The 13,522-nt window shown below is 34.6% G+C and overlaps 2 protein-coding genes and 1 non-coding gene across 3 annotated transcripts; 2 read left to right on the forward strand and 1 right to left on the reverse strand.

Moving 5' to 3' along the window:
* The first annotated feature begins 1,101 nt into the window (after nucleotides 1–1,101).
* On the forward strand, nucleotides 1,102–4,818 carry LOC124921376 (26S proteasome non-ATPase regulatory subunit 4 homolog). The gene is made up of 10 exons (XM_047462027.1): nucleotides 1,102–1,241; nucleotides 1,327–1,440; nucleotides 1,592–1,697; nucleotides 2,736–2,850; nucleotides 2,926–3,135; nucleotides 3,235–3,520; nucleotides 3,661–3,778; nucleotides 4,082–4,185; nucleotides 4,299–4,379; nucleotides 4,485–4,818. The coding sequence occupies exons 1-10, from the start codon at nucleotides 1,230–1,232 to the stop codon at nucleotides 4,530–4,532; spliced, it is 1,194 nt and encodes a 397-aa protein (XP_047317983.1). The 5' UTR covers nucleotides 1,102–1,229; the 3' UTR covers nucleotides 4,533–4,818.
* Nucleotides 4,819–5,591: 773 nt separating this feature from the next.
* Nucleotides 5,592–5,665, reverse strand: TRNAI-AAU. The gene has a single exon. It is a non-coding gene; the product is annotated as a tRNA-Ile (tRNA).
* Nucleotides 5,666–5,765: 100 nt separating this feature from the next.
* Nucleotides 5,766–7,528, forward strand: LOC124919744 (rac-like GTP-binding protein RHO1). Its single transcript, XM_047460069.1, has 7 exons — nucleotides 5,766–6,276; nucleotides 6,368–6,455; nucleotides 6,532–6,641; nucleotides 6,714–6,777; nucleotides 6,853–6,917; nucleotides 6,996–7,061; nucleotides 7,149–7,528. The coding sequence occupies exons 1-7, from the start codon at nucleotides 6,178–6,180 to the stop codon at nucleotides 7,245–7,247; spliced, it is 591 nt and encodes a 196-aa protein (XP_047316025.1). The 5' UTR covers nucleotides 5,766–6,177; the 3' UTR covers nucleotides 7,248–7,528.
* The last annotated feature ends 5,994 nt before the right edge of the window (nucleotides 7,529–13,522 follow it).

The following is a 13,522-nucleotide window of genomic DNA, read 5'->3' on the forward strand; positions in this document are numbered from 1 at the left end:
AAAGTGAAAAACCGAAAGCTTTTCATTTAACTTTCAGTATTACCCCTATAAAATGTACAAAATATGCCGATTGTTTTGTACGCAACCAAAACCTATTCAACCTAACCAATATATATATAAATAACATTCATAAACCAAATGACCATTATCATTCTAAAATTCTAAACCAAACCAATCATCCAAACAACGTGTTATCATTCGAATTAAAACGTACCCAATCATTCATAAACCAAGTAGGGAATCAGGGCAAGAGAGAGGAGAAAAGAAATCAGTGGAGAGAAGAAAATATGAAGTAGGGTTTTTTATTTAAAAAGGTCATTACGTTTTGACCCTTCCCAATTATTTTAAAATAGAGAAAACCGAAGGTTTATTTGAAAATCTTCGCAATTATCCCTTCTAAATTTTTTTGGAAAGAGTCAAAACCGAAGTTTATTGGAAAATTTTCGCAATTACCCTCCCAATACTTAGAAATTTTCCATGTTTTTTTGGAAATAATCAAAACCGAAGATTTTCCAATAGACATTCGCAATTAACACATACTATTATTTTTGGGGAATGGTCAAAACCGAAAGTTATTGAAAACCCTTCGCAATACCAATTTAGGGAAAGTTAAAACTGATGGTTCTTTGAATAACCTTTGCATTTACCCATTTCCAACAATTAAAATTATTTTTTGTTTTTTAGGAAAAGTCAAAACTGAAGGTTTATTTGAAAACTTTCGGTAAAAACTCATATCATCGAAGGTTTTAGACACATTTCGGAACCTATTTTTAATAACGAAAGATTTCTTCCTCTCAGGACCAATACCGAAAGTTCTCTAATACTCTCGGTAAACTCTGTCGGTAAAGGTCCATTTTTCACTAATGTACATTTAAATAATATAACACAAATTTTATCTATTTGAAAAAATTTAAAAAAATTTAAAATATTTAAAATTTTAATAGTTGGAATATCATATTACACCATCCAAACTTCAAACCTCAATTCATGAAAACGACTTAAATTCGAGTATGAAATAGGAATAAGACCATTTAAAATATAATTTAACTTATTTGCAAAGTAAAAAAATAAAATAAAAAAAATAAATAAGAAAAGAAAATATTTATTCACGATTCTGCTGCCTACAAAGCTAGCCCTTGCAGCAAGTTAAGCCGATTTGGAGCCAGAAGGTCAAGTTCATCACAGCTGATTCTTATCGCTCTTTCTTCTCAATCCACCGATTTTCAATCATGGTTCTCGAGGTAAGTGTTTCGATCCATAACCTGTTTTACTAATTTCTCGATTTAAGATTCTTAATCTACCATTTCTCATATATTGCATTGTTAGGCGACGATGATATGCATTGATAATTCCGAATGGATGCGAAACGGAGATTATTCTCCCACCAGATTTCAGGCTCAAGCGGACACAGTCAATCTTATCTGCGGAGCCAAAACCCAGGTTACAAACTCTTTTTCTACCTAGGGTTTTTTTTAGATCACACTTCACTGAGGCATTTCGTTCAAGATTTTATAGTTTGGCTTTTATTTTCTAAGAAACCTAGTTAGAGTTGTATTTGACTTAGAAGGGTCTGCTGGGTGGTTGATTGCAGTCTAATCCGGAGAATACTGTTGGAGTTATGACGATGGCAGGCAAAGGACCTCGTGTCTTGGTTACTCCCACCAGCGATCTTGGAAAAATCTTGGCTTGTATGCATGGTTAGCATTCTTTTCCAGATATGTGTTTTCTATTCTCCATTTCCATGTGTTATAGTCAAGAAACTGTCACTTTTGCTATGGAGTAATAGGTATAGATTATGAATGTTATCTTGTTATTTGGTTGATATGATGAGCCTATAAAATGCTATTTGATTCCATCTAGACAATAATTTTAGGGTGCTATGGGGTTTTTGAAAGAACATTTTACTAGAGGATTAGGTTTGATAATCCAATAATATCTTGGTGCAACCCCTCCTGTGTGCTGCTTCAGGATCACATCTGATTAAGCTTTAACCTGGGTAGAGTATCTTCTTGGTAAAATACTTTTCTAAGACGTGGTTCATATCTTACTGCTCTTATAATTATTAGATAGTCTGCTTGAGTTTGTATTTTCACAATAATCGATTTAAGGACCATATCTTATTTTAAAATGTGAGTATGTTAACTCTATTTTTTTTAGCTTATTATTTTTAACCATTATTTAGGTGCTTGAGACTTCTGCTGGAATAACTATAGAACTTTTTGTTCTTGCATCCTTGTCGAACTAAAAAGTGGATTCTCCATTTGCAAACACTAATAATTATGTTTCTGATTCTGGATCCGGATCCAGATACAGAACATAAATAAATATTTGAATCTGTAAATTAGTAAGTTTAGTTTCTAAACGCATCCTCCAGATTCAGAAACAAAAAAAATAAAAAGTGTTTCCCAAATGGGGCTATATATTTAGTTGAATCTCTTTCTAATGCCCCTCTCTTTGCATTGCTGATATTAAACTAGAGGAGATTGAAGGTTGACACAAACAATTTTGTTATACTTAGAGATGTGTAATTGCAGTGGGAGTGATGCAATCATTTTACTGCCACTATGGAACAACAATAGGTTATCCTGAAAGTTTTTTTTTTGTATCTTCTTTAGTTTTTATTTGTTAAGCTCTGTTGGAATTCTAGATCTGTTTCAATAGATAGAACTTTCACTATTATTGTATTATGCTTCAAAACAAACTGGATGTATTTTGATCTATCGCTCAATAATCAGGCCTAGAAGTAGGTGGTGAGTGCAACTTAGCTTCTGGAATCCAGGTGGCTCAATTGGCTCTTAAGCATCGCCAGAACAAGAAGCAGCAACAAAGAATTATAGTATTTGTGGGGAGGTAAATGAGTTTGTGCAATATAAATTTCCATATTATCTATCCTTAAATCTAATTGGAGACCTATTGAATTTGCAGTCCTGTAAACTATGACAAGAAGGTTTTAGAGATGATTGGGAGGAAGTTAAAGAAGAATAGCGTTGCTCTTGATATTGTTAATTTTGGTGAAGAGGATGAGGCAAAAACTGAAAAGCTAGAGGCCCTTGTTGCTAGTGTGAACAATAATGATAGCAGTCACATTGTTCATGTTCCTGCAGGACCAAATGCTCTGTCTGATGTATTAATAAGGTTACTGCAAATAATTAAACGCATTTTTTAGTTATTAAATCAAAACCAACTGTCATTATATTTTAACTAGCGTGCTTCCTTCGTTTCTGTATGTGGCAGTACACCGATATTTACTGGAGATGGGGAAGGTGGTAGTGGATTTGCTGCTGCTGCTGCAGCTGCCGCAGCTGGCGGTGTATCTGGCTTTGATTTTGGGGTGGACCCAAATCTGGATCCAGAACTGGCTCTTGCCCTCAGGGTGTCAATGGAGGAAGAAAGGGCAAGGCAAGAAGCAGCTGCAAAGAAGGCTGCAGAGGAAGCAACTAAACAGGAAAAAGGAGAGCAATCTACATCTCAGGATGCAACAATGTCTGAAAGTGAATCTGATAATAAGGCTGACTTGATGGTTTAATACTTTCTTCCCTACCACACATATTGTACCACATTAGTATTGTGATTAATTTAAATGATGTTTTCTTTTGCAATGTTACATAAAGTATACATGTTATTACTGGCCTGGTCAATCTGTGCTTTTGTTTTAATCAGGATGATGAGAATGCCTTGCTGCAGCAGGCCCTTGCTATGTCAATGGACGACCCTGTTGCTTCCACGGTGGATACAGATATGTCTGAGGCAGCTGGAATGGATCAAGACTTGGCGCTTGGTGAGTCCATTTCCTTTTTTTTTTCATTGCTAGCATCCGGAGTTGTCAGTTCTATCACCTGTCCAGTTGCTTCTCTTCTTAAATGACTTGAGTGAATTATTAACCTTGATTTTGGACATTTAACATTGTTAAGTTACCTTGCCCCCCTGTATTGGGATAAATTGTTTTTGGAGAGGCAACATTTATGTTAAACAGCTCTTCTCATGAACTGTGTTTTGGAACATTGTGTTCATGAAATAAATATGTGGTGGTGACCCCCCTTTATCTGGTGATTGATAGTTTGACATGTCATGGCATGTGCAGCTCTGCAGTTATCTGTGCAGGATAGCACAACAGAGCAATCAAGTGAGACGGACATGAGTAAGCTGTTGGCAGACCAGTCCTTTGTGTCGTCAATCCTTGCTTCGGTATGATTCTTAAGTCTATATAGGAGGAAAACCTTATTTATGACTTTAATTGGTGGCATGATATGACAATAATATATTATTGGATGGATGGTTTGTTTATTTGTGTGGCACAGCTTCCAGGTGTTGATCCAAATGACCCTTCTGTCAAGGATCTACTTGCCTCCATGCAAACTCCTCCTCCTACTACTAGTGATGTAAGTTTGTAATATATCTACAATAGATTTCCTTTGAATCCTTGTTTAGGATTTTGAGTATTTTTAGAAATGAATGAAAAATTGCTGGTTTCTTACCGGTCACAGGAGAAGAAAGATGAAGACAAGTCTTCTAATGATGAAGACAAGAAATGATGCTATTGCTGTTTCACTTATTCGATGATCAATATCTCGTAGAGTCTTTTCACTTCATCCATCCAGGACGGGGACCTTCATACTGCTGGCAGGAAGATATTTTAGTTATGGAGGGGAATATATAACAAACTGTTTTCATGTTTTACCCGTTTGGACAGGAATGATATAATAGTCTTGCACTTTCTTTTATTACTATATTTCTCTCCTCAAAAAACATATTTGCTTGTTTGTTTGATTTCATGAAATGACAATATTAAGGTTATAATAATCTTGATCTATTACAGTACTGCTATATGCCTTTTTAACAATGAATCAATCCTGACAAATTTTGAACGTAGAAGATTATTTGTGTGTGGTTGTCTACAATGAATGAACACTCCTTTTAACTTTCTTCTTCCATTAGTTTGATTGGGTTTTGGAATTAAGCCATCATTACTTGTGCTGTTTGCATTTAAACTATATGTGGGATTTTGTCTGACCTGATAAGTGTTTCAAAAAGCATCTTCAACATGTCTCCTTTTACAACATAAAACAAATATTTTGTTGGCCTATGCAAGTCTCAAATGGAATTGATTGGAGCTCAACTCTCATACAAAGTAGAAAGACGATAACGAATGCACGCGTGCCAAATCGAATAATACACCAACTCGTCTGGGAATGGGGAGTGAAACCAAGTGACAAAGCTTATTCGAGAGGAAAAAGCAACATATCCGCTCACTTAGAGATAAAATTTCTCTTATCTTACCACATAAAATCGAATTAAAGATCAAACAATGCCAATGTTCTTCCTAGATTCAAACCCTAAGAGGAAAAAAACTCGTCTGAGCTACACGAAAAGGGAATGGGGAGTGAAACCAAGTGACAAAGCTTATTCGAGAGCAAAAAGCAACATATCGAGTGAAACCAAGTGACAAAGCTTATTCGAGAGCAAAAAGCAACATATCTAGCTCACTTAGAGATAAAATTTCTCTTATCTTACAACATAAAATCGAATTAAAGATCAAACAATGCCAATGTTTTTCCTAGATTCAAACCCTAAGAGGAAAAAAAACAAAATAATGGCCTATGCAGGTCTCGAACCTGCGACCTTCGCGTTATTAGCACGACGCTCTAACCAACTGAGCTAATAGGCCTTTTGTTTTATTACATTTTTATAAATTTATATGATTAGTTAATGTCATTTGTTAATAAAGGTATGCGACAAACGAGGACAAAAAAGTGTCAATTGGAGCTAATTACAGTTCGATTCCGTTGGCGGGGAAAGGGGAGAGAGAGTGGTTTGTCTGCTCCACCCAAAGCCAGCGTTTCCCGTGCTTGTTGTTTTACGAGCACATAGCATTCCTCTTCTCTGCTTCTTTCCTCCTTTCATCTCCCCATTGTTGTTCTATTCTGTTATCACCCTCTTTTAATCAATCACCCATTTCTGAATTTCGCTCTTTCCTTCCTTCTTTCTCCCCTTGCCACTAATTATATAAGGTATGATTAGAGTTGGGTTGGGTTGGAATGGGTTGAGTTTCTAGTTCTTGGAGGATTCTTCAATCGGAAAGAAGAGGATGTGTTGGTGAATCATTTATAATGCTGTTAGCGAAATCAGGTCTTCCGGAGAAGATCTGAGCATTGATTTTCCGGGCTGAAAAGTGAAAAGATGAGTGCTTCAAGGTTTATAAAATGTGTCACTGTTGGTGATGGCGCTGTTGGTAAGACCTGTCTTCTGATTTCTTACACGAGCAACACCTTTCCTACGGTGAGAAAAACAATAAAAATCCATTTTTTACCTCAAAAATGAATCTTGTTTTTATGTCTTAAATGGGTGTGTGGGGGGGAAACTTGTACAGGATTACGTGCCTACTGTCTTTGACAATTTCAGTGCAAATGTTGTTGTCAATGGGAACACCATCAATCTCGGATTATGGGATACAGCAGGCATGTTACAACATATATATGCTGTAAAAATTGAATTGAACATTATTCTTATGCTTATTTTATGAGACAAGAACAGGACAAGAGGATTACAATAGACTTAGACCATTGAGTTACAGAGGAGCAGATGTTTTCATTTTGGCATTCTCTTTGATTAGCAAGGCTAGCTATGAAAATGTTTCCAAAAAGGTACCCAAGTTGATTAGTTAGTTCATCATGCTCTCTCTGAAATTTTCACCTTCTTTTGCTTTGTTTTGGCAGTGGATTCCAGAATTGATGCATTATGCTCCTGGAGTTCCTATAATCCTTGTTGGGACCAAACTCGGTTAGATCTCTTCTTTATTGTATGCTTATATTTGAGATGTTATAAACTTTTGAGTAAATAAATGGGGCTTTTCAGATCTACGGGATGATAACCAATACTTTTTAGATCATCCTGGTGCTGTTCCAATTACAACTGTTCAGGTTAGTAATTAGCCTGCTCCCCTTTATTTATTTGGTGGGTCTGGTTTGCATTGAAATATCATAATAATATTAATACAGGGAGAGGAACTAAAGAAGCTAATTGAGGCTCCAGATTACATTGAATGCAGTTCCAAATCACAGCAGGTTCATTCTCAAGCAAGCTTCTTTCTTCTTCTTCATCATCTTCTTCTTTACAATTGAACTAATAAAGAATTGTATAATGAATGATAGAATGTGAAGGCTGTGTTTGATGCTGCAATCAAGGTTATCCTCCAGCCACCAAAGCAGAAGAAGAAAAAATCAAAAGTCCAAGCTTGCTCCATATTGTAAGTGATGGATGAAGATGATGAACACATCGTCAAACAAAACAGCAGAGCGGGTGGTCTGAAACGATTTTCGTTTCCATTTGTTTTCTCCTCACTTACTTTTTTATGTTTTAGTTAAGACATCCCAACATATATGAGCAGTTGTGTTGTGCTTGTGTTTCTTCTGTACTCTACTCTATATATATCAACTTCTTATGCTAAGCTAATAAATAATGTTTGATTTGTAGGACAAGAGAAGATCCTCTTAACTGTTTTATGGAAAATAGTTTATGTTTTGTTTTTCATAACATTTACATCAATTAATTACTATTATGTTTAAATCAAATGATATATAATGGAGCAGTTTTCCAGCTCACTTTAGTGTGAACGAATTTGAAAAAACAAGATTTCATAATTATGGTGGTACTACCTAAATAAGCTTGAAACTGGATAACTTAAAGTGAACAAAGTTTTTAGTTTGAATCCTTTTATTTCTATTAATAAGAAATTATGTAGCTTTAAAATACTTGTACTAAAAGCAGTATTTTCCGAATGTTCAAGATAAAAGGGTTATTCAATTCTCATTTAGAAAAGTTGAGGTGGGAGACTTTTTTTTATATGTTGTGTTTGCTTCAAAAATTCAACAAAAATATTCAAATGTTCTCGAGTAAGTGTTTTTTTGAATGCATGATAATTTCACAATCCTATCATTCATTTTAATTTAAAATATTTAAGTGAGAATTGAATTGTTAATTTTTGATATTTTTTTTTAAAGAGGTAAGATTTGATATAATGAGTTAAGATAGGAATTAAAATTATTATTATTATTAGTCTTACAAAGATTAATCAAATAATATAATTTTAATGCAAAATATTATTTTATATAATAATTTTTAACGATAGTTTTCATATTAAAAATTAATGATCAAGTTCACATGTTAAAAAAATTATTTATAAATTATTTAATTAATAAATAATATAAATAATTCGACTAATTCTAGAGGTGATAAATTTGTTTTTGTCAAACTCGATATCGAAAAAGCATATGATCATGTTAACTGAGAGTTCCTTTTTTATATTATTGGTAGAATGAGTATGGGGAGAAATGAATCAAGGGGATCAAATTTTGCGTATCCACAACGAAATTCTCTATTATCGTGAATTGGAGCTCTCATAGTTTTATGAGAATTCAAGGGGTTTAAGACAAGGGGACCCTCTTTCCCTTTTCTTATTTGTTATTGTTATGGAAGGTCTTTCTAGAATTATGTCGTTTTCCAAAAATGCGGGTTTGTTTCGTGGGGGGAGTGCGGTGCGAGACGATCTCCGTTCTCTATGTCTCACTTATTATTTGCAGAAGACACTCTTTGCATGATTAAGACTACTAAGAGAAATGTCAAGCACCTTTGTGATATCCTTTAGTTATTTGGAGCGTGTTCAGGACTACGTGCTAATTTGGGTAAGTCTGATATCTTCTTTTCTAATTCAGTTTCATCTAGGAGAAAAATTAGATTATCATGTATTATTGGATTTAAAATTTGGATTTTTCCGTCTACGTATCTCGGGTTCCCTCTAGGGGCTAAAACTAGCTCCAAAGTTTATTGGGACTCGATCATCAGTAAGATGTAGAAGAAGTTTCCCATTTAGAAAAGTAAGATAATTTCTAAGGTAGATCGTTTAGTCCTTATCAAAAATGTTCTTTCTTCAATGCCTACTTATATGATGTCTCTATTTGTCCTACCAAAGTGTGTGACCGTGAAGATGGAGAGAAGTATGTGTAAATTCTTATAAGAAGCATCTGAATCCTCATTTTCTCATTTAGTGAGTTGAATAAGGTTAAATAAATAAAAGAGTAGAGATACTAGGAATCCGCGATCTCGTTTCTTTTAATAAAACCTTATTATCCAAATGGTGTAGTAAATTTACATATAAACAAAAGAGTATTTGAGCTAAATTGATTAAATTTAAATATGATCATGATAAGTTTGGTTGGTTCACTAAGAATTCTTATAGATCCGTGGGATGCAACATTTGGGGTGATATTTATGTCATGTGGAAGGTTTATTTGAAGCATTCAATTTTTATTGTGGGATGTAAACACTAAAAATTTACACTCCAAATAATAATATTAAAATAATTATATTGAATTATTTTTAAATTTATAAGATCAAAATAATTAACCCCGTGACCAAAAACCTGTTTAAAACAATTAATTATGATTAATTAATGTGTTAATTAATCAAATTAATTATGGGTTAAAGCCAAAATAAAAAAAAATTATTTGGGATAAATGTTGTACCCATAATGTCTTAAAATAAAATAAAATAAATTGATAAAATATTTGCCATATTTATTTTAATATTTTGTGTATTTAAAAATATTGAAATTAAAATCAAAATGGTAAAAGAAAAATCAATTTCAGATAAACCAATATTTTAATTAAAAAAATAAATCAATAATCTAGTGCAGCCGAAACCCGGAGGATTCGCTGCAACATGATTCGCGGCCATCGAATGAACGCATGGTCTTCATCTAATGCGTTAGAGCGCTCCGCGCAGCCGGTTGTAACCAAAGGAGTGCAATTCCGGTTCGCAGTGGAACAACTAATTCCATGTTAGCTAGGACGCTAATGGAACACCAGCGAATGATGGACCGCTAACGGATCTTCATTGTGATGTCGTGAGGATAAACATGAAGGAGTCGGGTTGATTTTGAGTTTTTGGAATTCAACCATTGGTCCACCAAATGAGCTGATTCAAAACTTAGAATGATCACCCTATGATGGTGATCATTCTCCCTTACGAAAATAGGGATGAATCACCCTACTCTGGTGACTGCCAACCAAGAACAGTCAAAAGTCATTAATGATTTTTGGCTAATTCAGGCCACTATGCTTCCCTAACCGACCTATGATGAGTATAAATACTCTCCTCAACTCATTCCAAGGGTAACTAGCCAACACAAAAGCCTCAAATAAAAAAAATCGAAATCCTCCATTGAAGCTTTAAAGCTTGGATTTTCGAATTTGTTGTTTAAGGCCTTCAAGCTTGGATATTTTCACCCAGAAAAGAGTGAGGAAAGCATGTCCAATGATAGACTTTTGTTCATAGTTAGAAATAAGGGATTAAACTAGTCTTCTCGGGATTCTATGCGGTAACGTGATCTGAATAACTTTCTTGTACGACATTGTTACACTTTGTTTAATAAAGTTAGCCCGATTGATCTTTGTTGAAAAAATTTATAGGAGTCTAAGATGCCTACCAAGATCTCCTTTTTGGTTGGAGTGTTATTCACGGCGGAATTCTCATTAACGATAGATGTATGGAAAAATGCATGATTATTGCGAGTCGTTGTCGTCTGTGTTACAAAGAGGTTGAGACGACTTCTCATCTACTTTTATATTGTCACGTTGTTGCAAGTATATGAAGTCTTTTGTGGAATTTCACTAGAATACATGTGATATGCCAGAAATCGTTAGTGGCTATTGTGAGACATTAATTGGGGCAACTAAAAATGCGAGACTTATGGGTCTCTATCCCTATAATTATTTGATGGACTATCTTGTTCGAAAGAAATATGAGAAGTTTTAACAATGAAAGTAGGTCATTAATGATTATTCACAATGCCATTATCACGACGATGTTAAAGATTAGATCTAGAAAACCTGTGGATATGTGTAGAGATCTTATTGCTCTTCTTAAAGATCTTCGAGTCGATTAATTATTCTAATGTATTCAATGTGTACATAACTCTTTTTTGTTAGATAATTTTTTTTCTTAAAAAATGACATAATGTCATTAAATAAAAAGACCTGAAATTGATAAAAGATTACAAGAGTACATGATTAAGGCAGAACAATTTTTTTTGCCAAAAATGAATGAACCAACAAGATGAAAATAGAAAAAAACAACTAGAATAAATAAAAGTGAAGGACACAAACAACGAAGCTTAGAGTGCCTTGAAATTAGAAGTAAGGGTGACTTTCTTATATGCAATGCTCCATCTTTGACAAATCAACTAATTTTTGTCACAAGTGGGAATTCGCCTACACATTCGAATGAGTGAGTTTCCATCAAAGATAATTTCATTTCAAACAAACTTCACATCATTTCAAACTCTTGAAAATGCTCTTGCGTTCCTCTCTATACAAATATGATAAACAATGTTTACAAAGAAGCACTTGAAGATATTTGAATTAAAGTCATTACCATTTCTCTTGATGATTGCCATTTTTTTAATATTAGTCCATTCTTTTGGGAAGCTAGGGAGACTCATTGATGTGGAGAACTTATCCCAAAGCAAAGAACCAAATGGGTAATCGATAAAGAGATGGTCAATGGTCTCCTTATTTCCCATACAAAGAAGGCAACTAAAATCCGGGAAGGCAACTAAAATCCGGGATATTCATATAACCACAAAATTAATTAGTGTCTAAATGGGACCATGAAACCACCTCCCCTTTATCACTAAAGGAATACAAGGTGTTGTTTTATTCATTTCAAAGTGTAAACTATATATACAAGATTATAACATCGAGATTCACTAATCTAGCCACTAATATAGCCACTAATGTAGTCAATAATCTAGAGATCTCTAATATATTGATTAGGCCAAATATATATAGATAACCAAAGATAATTATTAGTTGATTACATTTATTGCACCCCTGTAATCGAAGCAGGAGAGCATGCTAGAGATTGGATCAAAATTCTTTAAAAAGAGCTCTCGGAACCCCCTTCGTGAAGATATCCACAAGTTGAAAGCGAGATGGGACATGAAGAACTCGAACCAGACCGTGTGAGACATTCTCACTAACAAAGTAAATGTCCATCTCAATGTGCTTGGTCCGTTGGTGTTGAATTAGATTACTATAGAGTTGGATCGTACTCATATTATCACAATAAACAAGAATAAAAGTGATAATTAGACAATAAAGTTCTAAGAGTAAATTTCGTAGCCAACATGTTTCCGAAACCACATTCACATCCGGCCGGTACTCAACATCGACACTAGAACATGACAAAATGGTTTGACACTTAGCTGACCAAGAGATTATATTATCTCCCAAGAAGACATAGTGGCTAGACGCCGAACGACGTGTGTCCGGGCATTAGTGTAAGACAAGAGGGATGTAACAAAGAATGAAGACAAATGAAGGCCAAAATCAAGAGTTCCCTGAATATACCGGATAATTATTTTTAGAGTCGTTGTATGTACCTCATAGGGATCATGCATGAAGAGACAAACCTACTAAACTGCATACGTGATTTCAGGATTTTATATCCTCTCAAATTAGGTTTTGACGAGTATCCGAAATTGTAAAAAGCACTAAATACTTGAGATTTATGAGATAAAGGGAAAGTCCACAAAAGACGAAAAGTTATTAAGAAACAAAACATAATATCTATGGCCCATAGAGCTTAACACAAGAGAGGTTCATACATGACTATGAAAAATATCAAATAGTAACAAAGAAATCAAAGTAGAAGCCTTAAACGAAAAATAAACATATTTTCCCAATGAACATGAAGGACAAATATGAGAAATATGTTGTTTACCACAATGAATCAATTAATTTAATCTAAGAGATTCAAAACTAGAATTGTTAGGATGACACATGCGACTATGCCACAAAGATGGCGACAAAGTAGCAAAAATAAAAGACGACACATGACTCTCAATTGTGACAGGTTATAGATCCCCCGACTCTCACATCTCATTAGATGTGTCATCGTCCGAAAATCCTTAATAGAAAACTTAAAATGATCAAACTCAACAGACACAAAATTATCCGTAGTGAATTTCCGAACATAAACTAGATTTTTAACAAGAACAGGAGCATGAAGAACATTATTAAAGGTAAGTTTAGGATTCGAATAAGAAATATTGGTATGCTCAATACCCGAAACTGGAATCGTATTACCATTACCTACAAGAACATCATGTTTAATGCTTGAATTGAAATAAGACGAGATAGTACCTTGTTGAGATATCATGTGGGACATCGCACTAGTGTCCATGTACCATGTCGAATTAGGAGACGTAATACCAAGGGTATACATGACCGCTTCAATGTCCATCGGAGTTGGTGGAGACTAAGCAATGTATGCTTGTGGACGCGAGCCAAGGATTCCCGACTGTTGTTGTGGCGACGACGAACGAGAGCTGGAAGGAGGTGTCTTCCATTGAGCCGTTGGATACGGGCATGGAGGAGAAGTCCATGGCCACTGTCAAGACAATGATGGTGGGTCAGAATGACTAGCCCATTATTATGACCAGGGAGAAGGAGGCTAACTTTGGACT

The sequence above is a fragment of the Impatiens glandulifera genome, chromosome 1 (genome assembly GCF_907164915.1).
Source record: "Impatiens glandulifera chromosome 1, dImpGla2.1, whole genome shotgun sequence".
Classification (NCBI taxonomy): Eukaryota; Viridiplantae; Streptophyta; class Magnoliopsida; order Ericales; family Balsaminaceae; genus Impatiens; species Impatiens glandulifera.